This window comes from Neltuma alba, unplaced genomic scaffold (assembly GCF_004799145.2).
Source record: "Neltuma alba isolate B1F8T4 unplaced genomic scaffold, ASM479914v2 tig00004043_pilon, whole genome shotgun sequence".
Lineage (NCBI taxonomy): Eukaryota > Viridiplantae > Streptophyta > Magnoliopsida > Fabales > Fabaceae > Neltuma > Neltuma alba.
Window position 1 is genome coordinate 42,512 of NW_021633540.1, and position 18,303 is coordinate 60,814.

Here is an 18,303-nt window from a genome sequence, read left to right on the forward strand (position 1 = left end):
TGGGATAACTTTCTTTGTACTAGAAATATTCTTCCCAGATTAAATGGACCCTCACTCTTCAATTAAAATATACTACCTTAATTATTATTCTTTGCACTAAAGCAAAATCTTATCACAATTGATAAGACTTATCATTCAAGGACAGTCATTTCAGACGCATCCCTTTCTTTCTGATGCAGATAAAAGTGAGGCTAGTGCCTGGTGAAACCAAAAGGAAAACTACTAAATACTGCTTAAAGCTTAAGGCGATTTGATAATTTATCGGCACTAATATACGTACCTTTTCTTACATATGTACAAAATCTGACTATATTCACATGCCAATATTTCTCTTTACAAGGACGTATTAACACGCAGAAAAATGAAGCAGCAACTGGAAATCAGAATAAGAGAAGACACACAGCTGTGCAGCAGAAGATGAAAAAACAGATTCTGCTGAGTGATTTATCCACTAGCATCAAATGCCTTCTCACCCTCCGATTGTTGTTCCCCGTGAGACCATATGAATTAGAAGTGTACACGTTTGTCAACTGATTACCAAAGACTCTCGCATGTATCATCTGACCAAAAACTCCATGTGTTGTGTCAAATGCATTCAACTGTTGAGTGTGATAAGCATAAGGGCGTTGATGAAATTGCGTAGCTGGCCGGGAAGCACTTGCGGTATTATATGATCTTGACGAGTCATGAGCTGCAGCTATGCTGTTACATGATCTTGCAAAGTCATGAACTGACACGGGACCGCGAGGTCTTGGAGGTATGGCAGTCCCTACATTGGGAGACTTACCCTTGGAAGGTTTTGTGATTTGGACACATCCATATACGGGAACGAGGGAGAATTGAGAGATTTCTGATTTGCATACTGGGCAGAATGTCCTTTCCTGAACTATGTTTTGAGAAGAAACATTACCAAAATGGAGCCACCTGTAAATGCAGGGCCAGCAGTAGAGATGACCGCAAAGAGTTAATACTGGATCATGCAAGGAATCCAGGCAGATATTGCATTCGAAGTCACCAGGAGCATCCCTATCAGAGTCTGCAATGGCTTCAGGGGCAGAATTCCACTTTTCCACACAAGATTTATCTCCAAAGGCATCAGTTTGCGCTGCAAAATCCTCATATTGCAAATCTAAGGCCATGGTTTCTGTTTCACAATGCGTTCCCTCGAATGTCAGAATCTGAAAAGTATGAGCACTCAATGTGAGAATCAAGCTTAGTCATACAAATGTCAAGTACCGGGGATCTCAACAAACAAAGGAAAATGTTTAATTAATCATACATGGATATGTCCCCCCAGTTTCGGATTAGGACCATGGGACATTGCTTTGAGAAAAGACTTTCTATAAATCCTCCTAAGAACTCAAATTAACAATGAGTTGGTCACCGTCTAAATTTTGCCTACACGTCTCGAACCCTTAATCCTTTTCACCCTCCTGAGGAAAGCTAGAGCCTCATTGGTTGTTTTCGTGACAAAAAAGCAATATATTTTATTCTTTCTTCGAGATATTAACTGAGCACGATCATTTATTGTGGTAGGTACTCACCAAACTAAATTTGAAGTTGTTTTAACACAAGGTTAGGATTTGCATGTCCATCAAAATCAAACGACCACCCAATGCAGGTCCCAATGACACTGCAAAATAGCTAGACTCAATTGACTAGTCTACCTTCTGGTATAAAAAAAAAAAAATTTGACTAGTCTACCTTCTTCATTTATTAAACAAAACCCCTTTTTGTAGGGTGTATAATGTGTTAGTTTTTATTGGAAGGAAAACATTAAAAACGTTAGGTAGCAAGTCAGAGTTGTCTTCATTTGGTTGCTTCACAATACCTGGCTAACAGGAGTAGGACGACTCAACCACATACAACTTGGGATGTTAGGGAAGCAAACCAAAGAAATAACATGTATTATGGAGACAATGGAAGAAAACAATTTCCAAATGTCGAAAGCCATTCATTGAACCAATTATTAAAAACGATTTATCAATTAGTCTGGTTAATCAACGCATCTTTTATCTTTGTGCCAAGCGGTCGTGAAAAGACCAGCAGAGTCTTCTTTGTATGGAAATTTGCAATACCTGAGTTCAGAAAAATTGAAATTTATTAGAAAGAAAGAGTGCCAAGATCCCTTATACTCTGCAAACGAAAATTCATTTAAAACTATCGTATGCAGAACGAATGCCCTAGAGAAGAAGGGATTAACAGCGGTTTAAGAATTCATGATCTGAACAAAAACCCGTTATCAACAAAAGATCCTATTTTTTCCTTCTCAAGCAAAAGCGAGACTCAGATAAAGTAATTCTAATTAGAAGAACATTGAATCCACAGATTACGATACAGGAAGGCGCGCAAAAGAAAATAGAGGAGGGGGTAGCTGACTTATATGTTCTCAGCGTGTGTGCGCGTATAAAGCTTCTCGTACGAATTTTGCGGGGAACAAGGCACAGTTTTAGGCTCTCTGATTATAAGAATAGAAAAACAAATCCTATATAGAAATTTCACACACCCAGATGAATCCAGAGAATCATTCCACAAAGTTCAAAAAAAAAAAGTAAATCTAATGAGAGTGCAGGAAAATGAAGAGAGAAAAAGCGGAAAATAATTTGATACTTACAAAAAGAAACAGTGAAGGACTTGATGGCCGAAGCAGCAGTTGGAAAGAAGGGGCGAGGAAGAGAGGCCAGAACCCAGAAAGCACGAAATGCAGTGAGCAGAACGAAAAGAAAGAAATGAGAAATGCAGAGGACGAGTGGAAAGAGGGAAAGGACGGAGCTTTATATATAACGAAAATGACGCGCACACGGATAAACATATCCTGACGTGGCATCCACAGATTGCAAGCTGCCTCTTTAGTAATGAGTTTAAACTGGAATTCAAATCTTCGGGAAAAAAATTAAATTAGTTTTGATTTGTTTATAATAATAATATAGAGCTATATGAGGAAATGCTTGATAAGTTAAAGCTTAATAAAATTTCAACATAAAAACAGTGTTTGTCGTTTAGCATGATATTGTTTAAGATAATGATGGCAAAACGAAAATATTTTATAAGATAATGAATTATATAAAATAGTCATAGAGTTAATTATAAGAAATGTGACATGTTTTTTCTAAAATATTATAGTTATCTTTTTTAGTATCATTCTTCTCATTCATACTTGATTATGGTTGATAAAATATTAATAGGAGTAATTTAGAAAAAAAACTGATAAATATAAAAAATAATAAAATATGTTCTATATTTATGATAAGATTAACTGAATAATTAAATTCTTATATTAAAGGCGGGAGGGGTATTTATTTTAATAAAAGTACCTCTTTTACTGGTATGAGTATCGTGCTTGACCATGTTAATCGGGTTATACTTATATGAACATTTTAAAATCAAAGAGATAAATCGAAACAAAACTAAACTCAGTTCTTTTTTATACTTGAAGGAAAATCAAGCAATTGGTATGCATAATATAACTCCATTAGTATCAGATGTCAAATAACAAAACTAAAATTAGTTCAGTTGAAAATAAAAATCAGACAAAAATAGCTATCGTAGATGACTAATGCCCTTATGGTTATACCATACTCATTAAAAAGTATTAAAAGTGAGGAGAAAGAAATATTGGTTAATAATGATGATGTTAAAATGGGGATAAGAAAATTGTCTGGTTCACGGAACCCCAATTCCCTTTTCTCATTGGGCAAATCAATTAAACAAGGCTCTTAAGCTTAGAGGGAACATAATAAAATGGGCAGATTGAGCGTACAAGTGGCAATATTGGAGGCTGTTAATATGTCGTAACCACTTGTCAAATGTTATCCATGTTTTCGTTTCTCCCCTTTTTGTTTGTCGCCGTGTGGGTTGTTTTCTGAGGATTCGGATTGGATTTACTTCCGACTTCCACGCACCCCTTAGATTCCGGTCACTGCCTCTTTATTTCCATGGCTTTTTAAGGCCATATTTGGTATGCAGCACTGGATTTGAGGAGTTGGGATTGGAAATAAGATTGGCAATGGGGCTTTTAATTGGGAATGAGATTGGAAATGGGGCTCTTTAAAAATATGTTTGGTACAGGATAATATTTGAAGGGAATGGCTCCATTAATTTTATTTTATAATCAGATATAAATTATGGAAAGACTATAATACCCCTTTTAAATATTTTAAAAAAGAGAGAGACAAAAATCACAAGCTCCAGAAAAAGAAGCAAAATGATCTCACTCCCCAGTCTGATTCGCTTCCATCTCTTCCAAATGATCTTTGAAACTTAAACTCGCACTTCCTCCGTTTTTATTTTTTAGCTTACCTCGTCAATTATCCAGTGTGCTTGTGTTTGTGTGCGCTATAATTTTATTTTGGAATAATATACAGTTTCTTTTGATTCATGATACATTTTCATATGTTAATGTTTATGGGTTTTTCAAGGCTATTGCTGCAACTGTTCGGTGTAAGTTTGAAGATGAAGGCAGAAGAGAAAAAGAAAACAAAAGTGAGAGGGTTAAACTTGTCCGAAAATTATTATACATAGGGATATATTTGCCCAATCCCACCTATGTGCCATTGTGCAATCTCAAGGCTTTACCAATGCCTCATACCAAATACCGATAATTGCTCCGCTTCCTGACCCAATCCCTGCCCTGCTCCCCTTATGCTGCGTACCAAACATAACGTAAGAGTCCTAAGGAACAAAATAATGTGTTAATTTCATTTATAATTTCTGCTGAAATTTAGTCTCACTTATTTTTTGATTCATGAAATTTAAAATTAGTAGTTTTGGTCTTCCAAACCTTATTTTAAAAATTAAAAATGTTTAGATGGATAAAAATAAAATTAAATTTCAGAGTATGAAATTATTAGTTTTAAATTCCAAGAATTAAAACTTAAAAGAAGTCAAACTTTAGGAATTAAAGATAATATTGCCCCAAAAATAAATTAAGATGAGAACTACTGTGTTGCGCTCACTGAACCTGTTTCTCATGTTGTCAGTTTTTAGCATTAGTTTTCTGGTTCACTAAATGAGCTTATTTAATGAGCAACAGTCTTGTCTTGTATGCCGGTAATAATTGTTTATAATTAAAGAAAAAAAGTTAACTGCAACAAGGTGATTAAATCAAATTAAAGGTTGTTGTTTGAAACGTCAATACAAGAGCACTCTTGATCGCTCAAGTTAAATCAAAGCGTGAGCCGCCTTACAAAGCACATTTATTTTTTAGGCTTACCCCTCACTTGACACTTATCAGCCTGACAATGATTTGAATTATTAAATCAATATAGCATAACCCCAAGCTAATCCCTTGTCCGATAATAAATTGAGAATCTAGTCCTAATTGATGTGGGGCCGGGCAACTTTCCCAGTTGATGAAGTGAAAGGGGAACGCTAGTATCCATTCCGATCGTAAACAATAAATAAATCAATTTATCTGATGATTTTAAACATAAAATTCAAGGGAAATTGTAGAAAGAGACAATAAAAATTAAGAGATTGTAAATTAAATATTTTGTCAACAATTTGTGGTCATTTGCCATTCGATTACTATTAAAAACTATACAAGTCTTGCAATAAGTCATAATTTGTGATTTTACAATTTTCACGATTTTTTTTTTTACATTTTTTCCTAAAATTAAGAATGAAACTTATTATCTGTTTATTACCTGGTTTTTGGGGTGTCTGTGAAACTGGGGGGGAAAAAAACATGACCGAATCAGCAACAATCTAATGTGAATTCACATCCAAATCATCAATTTTAATATGAATGGGAGCATGAAATCCAATATTCATGGCAAGTCTTTTTAAGTAATTCAACCCATGGTTGGGAACTAATCTGCCTTGTAATTTTGATCTTTAGCATATTTAACTCAGATAAGTTAATGAAGCATTTGACCCATAGTTAATGGAGAGTTAGTCCGTTTTATGCTTCGATGCCTTTTTGATGCTTTTTCAGAAATAGAATCACTCAAAGGATAAATAGTTGATACTGACTTCCCAAGGTACATAAAAAATGAACGCTCCAAAAAAGGTTTGCCCGACTCGCATTTTGCTGGGTGCCTACGGATAAGTTCTGGCAACCAAGAAGTTCATCAGATAATATTATCATTTCGCATCTACATATTTTGTTATTCATGCTTGACTTGATAGTGACTTTTAATACTTGATATTTATGTCAACTATCAATTAGTAATAATGTTTGTAAGAGACTAGCTCCTCACCATGTGATCAGCCAAAGCCATAATCTCTATGCAAAATGTGTATAACATAATTGCTTTTGCTAAAAAGATATCTCTGTCCGATTTTTTTTTGGGGGGGGGGGGGGGGTTTTACTAGCCCATTCGTTCTCAGCATCGGGGAGCTTATCTGAAAAGTGGATACACGTGTTGTGCAGAATCCATCACGAACGAGTGAAATTGTCAAATTAGTCCATCAAATCATTAATTGTCACGCATCAATATTAGGTTAGTACGAAGAAATAAAAGTTAAATCATATGGTGGGTTTCTTGTATTATAAGAAGCTAATATGACTGATATTACAATTCTATCCCTCGTCTAGATATTATATAACTTGTCAAAAGATAGAAAGCATCAGACTCATTGATGCATCAGCATCAGGCCGAAAAAGAAAAAGAGGACACAAAAAACCTCCCCGTTGTTCTGCACAACACAACAGCCCAAGACACAGAGTTGACTGGGATTTTCAATTTTCATGACCAAAAACCAATATGTCGCTTCATGTATCCGACGGCCCACGGTAACAAGCCCAAAATGAGCGCACACCGGGCTTCTTTATCGTTCATACCCATCTATACCAACTGCGAAGCAACCCCTGTGATCCCTGTCATATCTGTTTACTAATTTTTTTCACGGTATAAAAACTAAATAACAAATTTACAAATATCAATAAAATTAATTAAGATAATTATTTATAATAAATAAATATTTTGTCCTCTAAAATACCCTTATCAGTCATTTTCATTGAAATTACTCTCTCATATCTATGACCAAATTAAATTTCTAATTAGTTCTTATATTAAAGATTGAATGTTTTTTCTTTTTTGGGGTGAGATTCCTCCTTTACTAATCAGTGATGGAAGAAACGCGGGCAACATGATTCAAAGGGGGCAAGCAGTAGTACAACTAATATCCTTAGACTCGCTAAGCCTTCCAACTCTGGATGATGAAACAAAATCTACCATACCAATCAAATACCCATATGAGTATGCAAAACAAAAGTATCACTTGTTAATATATAAGAGCTAATTAAAACTTTAATTTGATCTTAAACATAAGATCTAATTTCATTTTAATTTTCGTATTTACAATTTTTGCCTCAAATTAGCCAATCAACTGTTATACTAAAGATAGGAAGTAGCAGTGATCGGTGGCTTTTGGATGATGAATGATTGAAGGCCCACAATCTCATGCCATCGTGTCAATGGTCTGAGAGTGAAAAGTGAAGGACAAGGATCATTATCCTTTGAAATTGGGAACGCAGTGAGCATCATTGATTAAAGGCAGGGGATAGAAAGTGGATGATAAGGAAATTCCATGGCTTTTGGGTGGCTTGACGCAGCATGGAGGCCATGGGATAAGGACAGGCATCCTTGCTTGGCATAGAGAGTAAAGCGCTAATTATGGTTCGTCCCTTCTAAGCTTCAACCTTTCATGTCCTTTTTCTGCGCTCTGCTTTACCCCACAAAAATTGGGTCTTTGCGTATTTATCTTCCTCCACCAAACTTGGGTGGCATCATTCCATAACCCCGCACCAAAAAAGAATATACTGTCGCACCCATTACATTTGACGATAAAGTTAGAGAGTGGGATGAACAATTTGGGGAAAAAAATCAACCTATTTCTTCACCCAAAAAAAAAAACAAAAAACAAAACCTTCATCCGGGTGCAACATTTTTCATTTAATAATCCATCGAAGTTAAGCATTAATTTTCTCCACGTGGTAAAATTCATCAATAATTATATAAGCTCGTAAATTTAAGTTATATAACTATATATCTATATATTTATGATTCGATGAATAATTCAACTTAAATCGTTTTTGCATTAAAAACCATTTCTTTCTGCTCTCCTAGGATCCGTTCATGACTACAGGCAAATATCCGTTTGGCCACATGAGTTGCTTTCCACTTTCCCCCAAGTTGTTGTGAGCTCTCATATTCACCAAAAAGCGGGGTTGGGGTGGGGGTAAACGAATCATTCTCTTCAGGCCTAAACCTAGACACAGTACGTTTTGCATTTTTTTTTTGGGGGGGGGGGCGCGCTCAATTAACTTGAATTTTCTTCAAAAAAAAAAAAACCAACAAGGATTGATTATACTGAGATAAAAAGGAGATCAAAATCCTGCAGACAAAGTAACCAGAAACATTTTCTCATTTTCATTTTCTTATATTCCGTAATATTACAATTTCTCTCTTCTCACTCTAGAAATCATACTGGGAAAACTGGAAGAGTTGAACTCTTTGCCCAAGAATAAATTCTGCAGACAGCTCCAGGCCAAAACCACGGAGAGAGGATAACAAAAAGGCGAGAGAAATAAAATAATCAGAAGCTTTTGATTCATCTGTGGGCAGTGACCAACGTCTCAATAAATCGCAAACCGTCAAATCTCGGCGCGAATTTGTTACCGGAACATGACCTGACCGACGACGATTCCTTGAGGCCCTTCCCAACCAAACCATCCTGCAAAACCAAGATTGTAGCAAATTAATTTCCCTAAAGGAAATTAACAAAGAGATAGAAGAAATTGTCAAAAAAGGGGCTAATCCAGCACAGAAATCTCAGATCCCAATTTTTTTTATTAACTCAGTCTCAATCAAGCAAGGTTAAACTCCCAAGAAATTGGCAATCCCCCCAAAATTACGAAGCGTAGCTAGGATAAAGCTGAACGGTACCTGATAAGTAACCTTCGCGGTCGCCGAAACAGAGACGACGGTGGCGGAGGCTGCGGCAACCGAGGCCGCGAGGAGGCCAGAGAGCTTCATTGTGTTGAGATACTTGATCTTGATATTCTCGCAGGAAAAACGGAAAGAAAAGAGAGGGAGAAAGAGAATTTGGGTTGCTATAATTGATTTTGCGGCACACATATATAGCGGGCCTCCTCAGAGTTCGTGACTTGGTGCTTTTGTTATGTGTGACAACCGAAGGGCGAAAACGCGGCAACTCTCCTTTGCGAATGGCCAAGAAATACTCATCCCCTCCCTTTTCATCCATGTTAAATTACGGGTTCGCCCCTCTCCGTCAAAATTTTTCCATAACTCCAATTCAAATTATACTCCACTTTAAAATATAAAATAGACTTTATTTGGTTATGTTTATTAAAAAGAATTAGTTAAAATCAGTTTAAAATAATAAATATATAAAGTATTTTTTTTAAATATACCTATATTAATAAAAAAAACGAGTAAAAAATATAATAAATGAATCAAAAGAGAAAAAGAATGTATGTTAGGAATAAAATTAAAAAAATCATTAAATATTTAGGAAAAATAAACATTATTTTATCTCTAACAATATTTATCTTCCATTTCGAATTGATGGGAGTATTAAATACTGTAAAAAGTGCACCTTGCAAGGCGGTTTTTTCTTATTTATTTACTCTTTAAACTTGGGTAATTGTCTCGGCGATGTGATTCACCCGAACGAATTCCATTGTGAAGCATTGAAGTGATCGAATAAAGAAATATTAAGTGGCCCTTTTTGCGGGAGGTGGAGTTGGGGGAGGTGGGCGTGAATCTGATAGGGCCAACGATGTCGGAAAGCCAGGAATGAGAGAGTGACACGTGCGTGGTGGTGATCTAACCAGCCATGCAGAGCATTTCCCCTGCAGTTTACGGCGCTTCCTTTCAGGTCCGAAATATTCGGCAGGAGCCAGCTGGTGCAGCAGCGGATGCAATTTGGAAACAACTCTTCTCATTTACCTTATTTTGGCAGGAGGGATTTGAAAGGAAGAGGAAGGAGGAAGAAGGAGTTTAATCATTTCTTCTTATTTGGCAACATACAAATTTTAGGAGGGGAGGAAAAATTTTAAACTCCCCTCCAAAATTGGGAGGATTTGGAGGAAAATAGTAATATTTTGACATGTTGTGGCCATTATGTTCATATTTTGTCATGTGATGACCATGATGCCCATATTTTAAATAAAATAAAAACGAAATTATCCATGTAAAAATATTTTTTCCTCCCCTCTCCTCATGAATCAAACAATGTAACACTACCTCCGGTCCTTAATATAAAACCCTATTTGACTTTTATTTTGATCCTAAACATAACACCCAAATCCACTTTATCTCTCGTATTTATATCTTTTTTTCCAAAGCAGTCTTTTTAACAATAATAGTTCTAGTTAATATATTTGATTAGTAAAGATATTTTAGGAAAGACAACATCTATTTAGGATAAAAAACTATTAGGAAATACAACATCTATTTAGGATTAAAAACTAACTCAACTTACTTCCTTAATTTCCTCAAATTAGTCAATTGGCTCTTATAATTAGGACCGAAGGTAATATTAAGACTCCTTTCCTCCCTTTTCTTTTTATAAATCCAAATAAGGTAATATTAAAATCCTTCCATCCTTCTCCCCTCTCCTTCCCATTATTAAAATCCCTCCCCTCCTTTTTCTCTCATTGAGCCTTCGTTGATGTAGCCGAAAAACAAACACTTGGACGGCCATCAAACGGTTAGGAATATTACTGTTAGAATCTGGCATCAGTAGAACGATGGAACGTGCAATACCAAGATAGGGTACCATGAATACTATGTTATCTTGTGCCATAATATGAGGGTTGGGTTTCCTTATCCCTCCAGACGCGTGAATGGACCCCTTCGAGAGCCCTGCTCCACTGTGTGTGTGTTGTGATTGTGATCCCTAGGACGCTTTAAGGATTTTTTCACTTTAATGAAAAAGACCTGGTACATATTCTTCGGCCAGATGAATTTGCCTTCTCTCAATTCTGGCGTTATCTTTGAGCTTGATTGTGAAATAAATGCTATTATTACCCACCAGGTGGGTCTAGAAAACGGCATATCTCATCTCGTGTTAAAAGACTAAGAAACCGATTCGCAGGTGGCATTTTCATTAACATCCTAATTAAGTTTACCGTATCACTCGACCTCTGCTCACTTTGGTGGAAAGGTTCAGTTACGACCCTAAGAAGCTTGAGCTGTGACTGCCTGATGATGGGATTGGCGAAGATGCTGCCTATAGAGAAAATGTTCCTCTGTTTCTGTAGCATTCTTATTTTTGCAATTTTAATGGAATGATCAAACAGGTACTTGCTATCCTAATAACGGCAGAAAAGCTGTACCTCAAAGGCTCAAATATCTGGCTACCACGTGTCTAGTTGTCGAATGCAGCTAGATTCTGGGAGTAGTCACAGAACGCAGCTTTCTTAGGCCGTGTATTTTTTTTTAATGTTCTGATTCTGTAATTACAAGCTCACGCTTGCCTTACTTATACCAAAAAAAAAACAATATAACACAGAGCGAGACTCTTCTCATTCTGCTGCCAAGACAATAGTTTGGTTATATAGAAGTAGAGTTTGGTAATCCAATTTAAATTGACATTCTAATCCAAATTGGATTTGACAACCTTTATTGTCTTATTGCAACTTTTAGTATCATAGCTGTAATTTACATTATAGCCCGCAGCACACAGTACAGATCATGTGCCTTGACCAATTCTGCAAAAAAGGGAAGCTGCATCAATTAGTTGATCATTTATGAACGAGAAACTTCTCTCTTTTTTCCGACAAGCACTTAATAGTTAACATAAATCAGAACTTGATTTAAAAAAAAAAAAAAAAAGAAGGGTCCTTACGTGGAGCAATCCATACTATCGGAAATAGGGAAACTGAGATGGGTATTGCACATGATGGGGAGAGCAGTGACTCTGTCGGAAACTATAGGTGGTGCAACCCCCTTAACCATGAGCTCAATACACTGGCAGAGCCGGCGGGGACCGGTCCTGTGATGTGCTAGTATGTTAAGCTTCTCTATGTGGGTGCAACATCTTCTCGGAGGAGTTTCATGATCTGGAGCCGCCACCAGAAATTCCATGCAATATGTGAAGTATTCAAATATACGCTCACACGCTAACGCATCAATTGCCTCTGCTACTCCTTTTCCTGATGCCTCACCTATGTCTAACCCACTTACCACTACCAATGTTAGTATTGAAATACCCACAATACGAGCCATTCTTCTGATTGTACAAAGTAGGTAATGCTCAAAGTATTTGTAGACCAGAGTTAGAGCATTCGATAAACCACTTGAATAACTAACTCAACTACATGCCATTTTTATGTTCCTTAAATCCCTCAAAACCGTTGGAACATACACTTCCCCACAGAAATGGTGTCTGCATAACATATATGGACGAAAAGACTACTACTTGCATCACATGCTTGCTTTACTTCTAGATTTGAACAACTGAACCTCAGCTAGCTGGCATAACATATGCTTATTTATCATTATTTTTTACCCCGAAGAAAATAAAAGATGAAATCTCTGATAAACAATGAATTATCTTTGTTAGGATTCCAAAGAATCTCAATCCAGACTTAACCCCCATGGCTCTGCATTCATTCTTTGACTTATGTTTGCATCATCGAACGTGAAAAGAGGGTGATTGATGGTTACTGCCTTGGTTGATTGCACGGTTAGCTGATAGGACAAATGGTGTTCCACAAATATTAGACACCATGTTCCACAAATATTCCAATTGAACTTCCAGGGCACGCCCACCCAGAAAAGAAGCTGCCTAAAAATACTTCACAAATATTCCAAAATTTATGCAAGGAAAAATGTTGCAACCATAGAAATAAAGCTGCCCATCCTGCCCTCTAAATGAGTTGCATTTTACATTGAAATCCCATAATTGATCGTGTAATACGAAAAGGACACCATAGGTCCTAATTATTTGCTTTCCAAAAAGGTAAAGTGAGCGAGTCCACTACATTAAACTGAGCAGAATTGACAATGAAATCAGATTCATCAAGCCCAAATGTCAGTGATCAAAGACTTCAATATATCTTCAGAAGACCAAATAATATCTTCGAATCTAATTGAAGTTCCTCTCCCGGCATCTATAGCCATGGCAAAACAGATATAAATGTACAAATACTTCATCAGTTCAAGAGAAACGCTCCTTTATTCATAACCTTAAATTTCACAGCTACGGCAAAATGCCCATGTTACCACAGTTTGACGTAAAACAAGTTCAAATTATCCACCCTAAGTCTAGTTACAGTCGAGACGATATTCTGTGAGTGTTTTTTTTCCGTGATAAAAATAAGAGATTTCGACCACAAGGATTTGTCATATTCTCATAGATCGCTGGAAGACCATGTCTACGAAGCTATAATTCAGCAGCTGACAGCATATCAATAATTTTTTATGGAGTCGACGAAGCCGCTGCTAAGAAGTCTCTCCACATATTTGCCAAGAATATCCACCTCCAGATTTACCTTCTGTCCAACTTTCTTCAACGGGATCACTACGTTTTGCTGAGTGTAAGCTACCAGCATGAAGTTGAAACACTCTTCTTCATCAAACACATCGACCACTGTCAAACTAGTCCCATCCACAGCAATAAAACCTTTAGGTACCACATATTTCAGCAAATCCTTCGCTGTCTTCACTTTAACCCACAGCGAATCTCCCTCTTGATCCATTGAAACAATCTCCCCTGTTCCATCCACGTGTCCCTGAACAAAATGCCCACCCATTCTGCTGGTGGGGGTCACAGCCCTTTCCAAATTGACGAGCGATCCGGCTTCCAATTCGACCAAAGAAGTTTTCCGAAGCGTCTCAGGAGCCAACCCAACCATGAAATCGGAAGCCTTGAGATCGAAATTGGTCACTGTAAGACAGGTACCGTTGACAGCGATGCTGTCCCCAAGATTTACGCCTTCGAGAACGGTTTTTGCTCCTATCTTCATGTCGAATCCGCCGTGATCGGCGACACCTAGCTGCTTGATTGTGCCCATTTCTTCAACGATGCCTGTGAATAGGCATCGAATTGTGCTTTGGCGATGGGTTATGCGTTTGCCCAAGGGAATGAACGCGCGCAGAATGGACGGCTTGAAGTAGTTGAATCTGCCATCAACGTTGGATGGCCTGCTTTTGGGATTGACGAATCGACACATTGGAAGGACTGCTGGGGTTCTGGATGAGAAGGTGAGAGAGCATGAAGCCGCCATTTTTTATCTGGTTGACCCTTTTTTCAGAGCTCCGGAGTCCTAGACTGGCGGCGAACGAGCCGGGGGACAATCTATTCAGCAATAGGACCTTTACCTCTATATAAGAGCTGAACTTCCGGCACCGAACCCTAGTAGCGTCGACCTTTTATGTGATGGCAAGTCAAACGCCCGACATGTCTCGAAAGGTTACCTGTTCTATTTTTTTTTTTTTTTTAAAAGAAGAAGTTTCCTTTGGTTAACCGCGAACAACCGAAACCTTCAGCAGTTCAGCTTCAGGAGCCCCAACGGTCTCCTTCTTCAAATTCTATGCCTTTAATTGCTTTTTACTTCTAATGGTATATCACTCCGTTTTTTATTATAAGTTATTTATATTCTAAAAGTTTGTTTCAAAATATAAGTCACTTGTAGTATAGTTAACATCTTTTTTCAATTTTACCCCTATTAATTTAATAAAAAATTAATTAATCTCTCTCCATTTCTTTCTCAACTTTTCATTTCCTATACAATCCATCTCCTCTCCCTTCTCAACGTTTAATAAGAGTAAATATGAAAAAAGAATTAGTTAATTTAATATATTTCTTGATTTGCGGGTTTGGAATATAAGTAACTTATAATAAGAAGCAGAATGGTATTAGTTTAGAAGAGAAACTATTGTTCAAGGGCATCCTATACAATACTCTTCCGATCCTAAATGTAAGACCTTTATATACACTAGTATAAGAGTCTTACGTTTAAGACTAGAGGAGTAACATGTCTCTTGTTAAAATCACGAAGGCAGATTTAAAAGGACATAAAGCTTATTCTAACAAAGAGAAAACCATATTAAAAATAAGGGATAATTAATCTGCAAGTCCTTATAGTTTCAACCAATTTTGAATCAGGTCCCTATAATTTTTTTTCTTTTTATCAGATCCTTATAGTTTCACCTGTTTTTAATTAGGTCCTGTATTTATTTTTCTTTTTATCAAGTCCTTATAAGATCACCTTATTTTAAGTAAGTCCTTGAATTTTTATTCTTTATTTTATAAATTCTAATAGTACTATTTATAAAATAAAATGTATATATTAATATTAGTTTATAAACAAATATTCTAAAAATAATGAATTATTATAATAATTTTATTTTTTTAGCAAAAAAAATTAATTGTTTTAAAAAAATTTCCTTAATTAATTAATTATATTACTTATCTTTTATTATATAATTATTAATATTTTATATTTCAGTACTAATTATTAATTAAGTTCATATTTAATTAATAAATAAAAATTAAAACTAGATGGACCTAATTAAAATTTTAGTGAAATTATAAGGACTTAATAAAAAGAAAAATAAATGTGAGGACCTAATTAAAAATAGATGAAAGTATAAGGACCTGATAAAAAGAAAAAAAACTATAAGGACCTAATTCAAAATTGGTTAAAACTATAAGGACTTCAGATTAATTAACCCTAAAATAACTATACTTCTTTTCATTTTTAATTTGGTATTTATGTGTTTTTTTTAACTAAATCATTTAATTTTGCTTTTTGAATAATATTAACTTTTGTAACTTTGCTTTATTAGTATTGATATCTGTGTGAGGATTAACAATGTTAATAGAGTAAAATTAAATATTTAATTTACAGAAGAAAACACATATATAACAAATTAAAAATTAAAAAAAAAGTATATGTACCTCCAAAATGATTTTTCTTTCTAACAAATTAACTTATTAGGAAAAAGAGTTTTTTGAACTTATAAATTTTACTTCTCTTACTCTTTGATATAAGATTCATAACAAGTCATTGCGACTATAATATTGCTTTTTGGCTTGGGGAGTGGAAGAAAAATGAAGAAGGATACAAATATTAATGGAAGGAATAAATTCACTGCTCGTTCATGCTTTACTATTTATAAATAAATTATCGTTTTATACAAGCAAGCGTCACTTTTCCTCTTTAAACCTAAAAACTTTTCTCACACATTTCATCCATTTTACAAAAACCAAACATAACAGAGGCAAAAGTCAAACAAAAAAGATAGGAGTCTGACATATTCACCAACAAAATAATGACATAATGTTTTTTTTTTTTTTGCGTGTAAAAACTGATTTTCTCTCAGAAGACATGGCTGACAAACATGAAACTTTTAAACTCCGTAATTACGTGCCTCTTGGGTTGGAAAAGATCACTGTAATTTGCTTAGACTCTGCACATGTAAGAACTTCGGTTTACCCAGAAACATTCAGTATTGACTCAATAATCATATTTTACAGCAGGGGAGAGGAGGGAAGTGGGCTATGTTTTTTGGCTGCTGACCAAAGCACAGCATGACAAAGAGACACATGGCCAAAAACACGCATATAGGTTGGCAATATGCACGCTGTTTTTTTTCCAGCATAATGGCGTATTAAGATATAAAGAAAATGAAACACGCATATGGATTGGCAATAAGCATGCTGTTTTTTCCCAGGATATTAAAAAAATGACAATTATGTGCCAAAAACAAATAGGAAAAGAAAACGCTGACTAACGTAGGATGACTGCAGCTGAGAGCGACATGCAAACTACTGTAACCTTTTCTCACTCTTGTAGATGACCAATATCTAGAAAAATTGATCAGAATAAAGAATGGCCTAAAGACACTACACCGAAGCTCTACACAAGCACACAGCAGCTAAAGTAGAAAAAGCTTCCATGGACGGTGACATAGATGAATAGTTCACCTAACATCACCACAACGAAGTGAAGAAGTATGTAGTCAGTCCACGACCATTATTCTCCTTCAGCTTAATTACTCGTTCCTATCATCCTTTAATTTTCTGTCACTCATATTCTTTGAAATCTCATCGATTAAACTAAGTCATCCCCTGAAGCCACAATTCATTGCACAGTCCATGGCCAAAACCACGAGGTTCTGCTACCTTCTATTAAGGGTCCTGGCCTTTGGGGCGACCCTTTCTTCCGTCATTGTCATGGCCACTAGCCACGAAACATTTAGCTTCTTCACGGTATCCTTGGAAGCAAAGTACACCCACTCCTCTGCCTTCAAGTAAGTGTCTATCACTGTCACTTGATTCTTTGATTGTTCTGCAGAATCGTTTCCTTCATTCATAAGCTGATTATGTAGTTCTTATATACCAACACTTTTTCTAGGTACTTTGTAATTGCCAACTCTGTAGTGGCCGTCTACGGATTCCTCGTCCTCTTTCTTCCCTCAGGAAGTTTTTCTTTGGCAATTCGTCATTTTCTTTGATTTGGTAACTACCTTGACCACACAGTATCTGTACCACCATGTTTTTCTGTGCAGTTTTATGAGCTTATATACATATATACATATATATATATTACACATGGCTAGTTGATAAATTATAGATTTTTTTCAAGAGGCTTAAAGTGGAAATTGCATTAGAGCTAAACTAATGGGTTGATGTTTTGAACAGGTGTTCACAATATTACTCACCTCAAGCATATCCGCCGCATTGGCTATGGCTTATGTGGGCAAGAAGGGAAATAGATATACTGGTTGGGTGCCAGTATGTGGTCAAGTACCCAAATATTGTCATCAAGTGACAGGAGCGTTAGCCTCTGGTTTCATTGCACTCATTATGTATATTATTCTCCTTGTTCATTCCATTTACAGCATCCTACCTCTTCTTCAAGCAGGTAAAACCTGAATACAGAGTTTGGAAACATCCAGAGACAGAGTCCTATGCTGTTGAAGCACAAGTGAAGCTCTCTTTCTTATCATTTTTGCTCTTTTTGCTAAATTTTCTGCCTTTCTTGCGATGTCTCCTTTTTCTTTTTCTTTTTTTCCTTTTTTTTGGGGGGGGGGGTGTGTTTGGGGGTCAGTTTGATTCCTTTCCATAGGTATTTGGTACTGGCAATGGAAGTATTTAATATGATGTATGTATCATATGATATTTTTACAGAATACTAAACCTGAGATTTCCTGATTCGGATGTAATATCATGGTCGAACATCGTGATTTAATGAAGCACTGAACAAGATTCAAAGTCAGTAAACTTCGGTAGCAGCAAATGTAATTTGATCGGTTTCTAGCAGTAAAAATATAATGAAAGATGTGGAATGAGCCATTTGTCATTCGTGTGGAAAGAGGT

The 18,303-nt window shown here is 36.1% G+C and overlaps 4 protein-coding genes and 1 pseudogene across 6 annotated transcripts; 1 reads left to right on the forward strand and 4 right to left on the reverse strand.

Moving 5' to 3' along the window:
• Window positions 1-223: 223 nt before the first annotated feature.
• LOC114743530 (E3 ubiquitin-protein ligase RMA1H1-like) lies at window positions 224-11,125 on the reverse strand. Of its 3 annotated transcripts, none has more exons than XM_028931737.1 (3): window positions 11,115-11,125; window positions 1,832-2,016; window positions 228-1,178 (listed from the first exon to the last, which is right to left on the reverse strand). In XM_028931737.1, exons 2-3 carry the CDS (start codon window positions 1,952-1,954, stop codon window positions 381-383), a joined length of 921 nt encoding a protein of 306 aa, XP_028787570.1. In that variant the 5' UTR covers window positions 1,955-2,016; window positions 11,115-11,125; the 3' UTR covers window positions 228-380. The 3 variants fall into 3 exon arrangements, with proteins under 3 accessions (XP_028787568.1, XP_028787570.1, XP_028787569.1); XM_028931736.1 differs by lacking the exon at window positions 11,115-11,125 and adding an exon at window positions 2,615-2,825 and having other exon boundaries at window positions 1,832-2,078; XM_028931735.1 differs by lacking the exons at window positions 1,832-2,016; window positions 11,115-11,125 and adding an exon at window positions 2,615-2,846 and having other exon boundaries at window positions 224-1,178.
• LOC114743533 (uncharacterized) lies at window positions 8,293-9,104 on the reverse strand. Its single transcript, XM_028931740.1, has 2 exons — window positions 8,892-9,104; window positions 8,293-8,679 (listed from the first exon to the last, which is right to left on the reverse strand). Exons 1-2 carry the CDS (start codon window positions 9,081-9,083, stop codon window positions 8,557-8,559), a joined length of 315 nt encoding a protein of 104 aa, XP_028787573.1. The 5' UTR covers window positions 9,084-9,104; the 3' UTR covers window positions 8,293-8,556.
• A 360-nt stretch (window positions 11,126-11,485) lies between the features above and the next one.
• LOC114743532 (non-specific lipid-transfer protein 13-like) lies at window positions 11,486-13,122 on the reverse strand. The gene is made up of 2 exons (XM_028931739.1): window positions 11,821-13,122; window positions 11,486-11,683 (listed from the first exon to the last, which is right to left on the reverse strand). Exons 1-2 carry the CDS (start codon window positions 12,198-12,200, stop codon window positions 11,665-11,667), a joined length of 399 nt encoding a protein of 132 aa, XP_028787572.1. The 5' UTR covers window positions 12,201-13,122; the 3' UTR covers window positions 11,486-11,664.
• A 9-nt stretch (window positions 13,123-13,131) lies between these two features.
• On the reverse strand, window positions 13,132-14,325 carry LOC114743531 (riboflavin synthase-like). Its single transcript, XM_028931738.1, has one exon. It carries the CDS (start codon window positions 14,201-14,203, stop codon window positions 13,385-13,387), a length of 819 nt encoding a protein of 272 aa, XP_028787571.1. The 5' UTR covers window positions 14,204-14,325; the 3' UTR covers window positions 13,132-13,384.
• Window positions 14,326-16,993: 2,668 nt separating this feature from the next.
• LOC114743529 (CASP-like protein 1C1) lies at window positions 16,994-17,957 on the forward strand (annotated as a pseudogene).
• The last annotated feature ends 346 nt before the right edge of the window (window positions 17,958-18,303 follow it).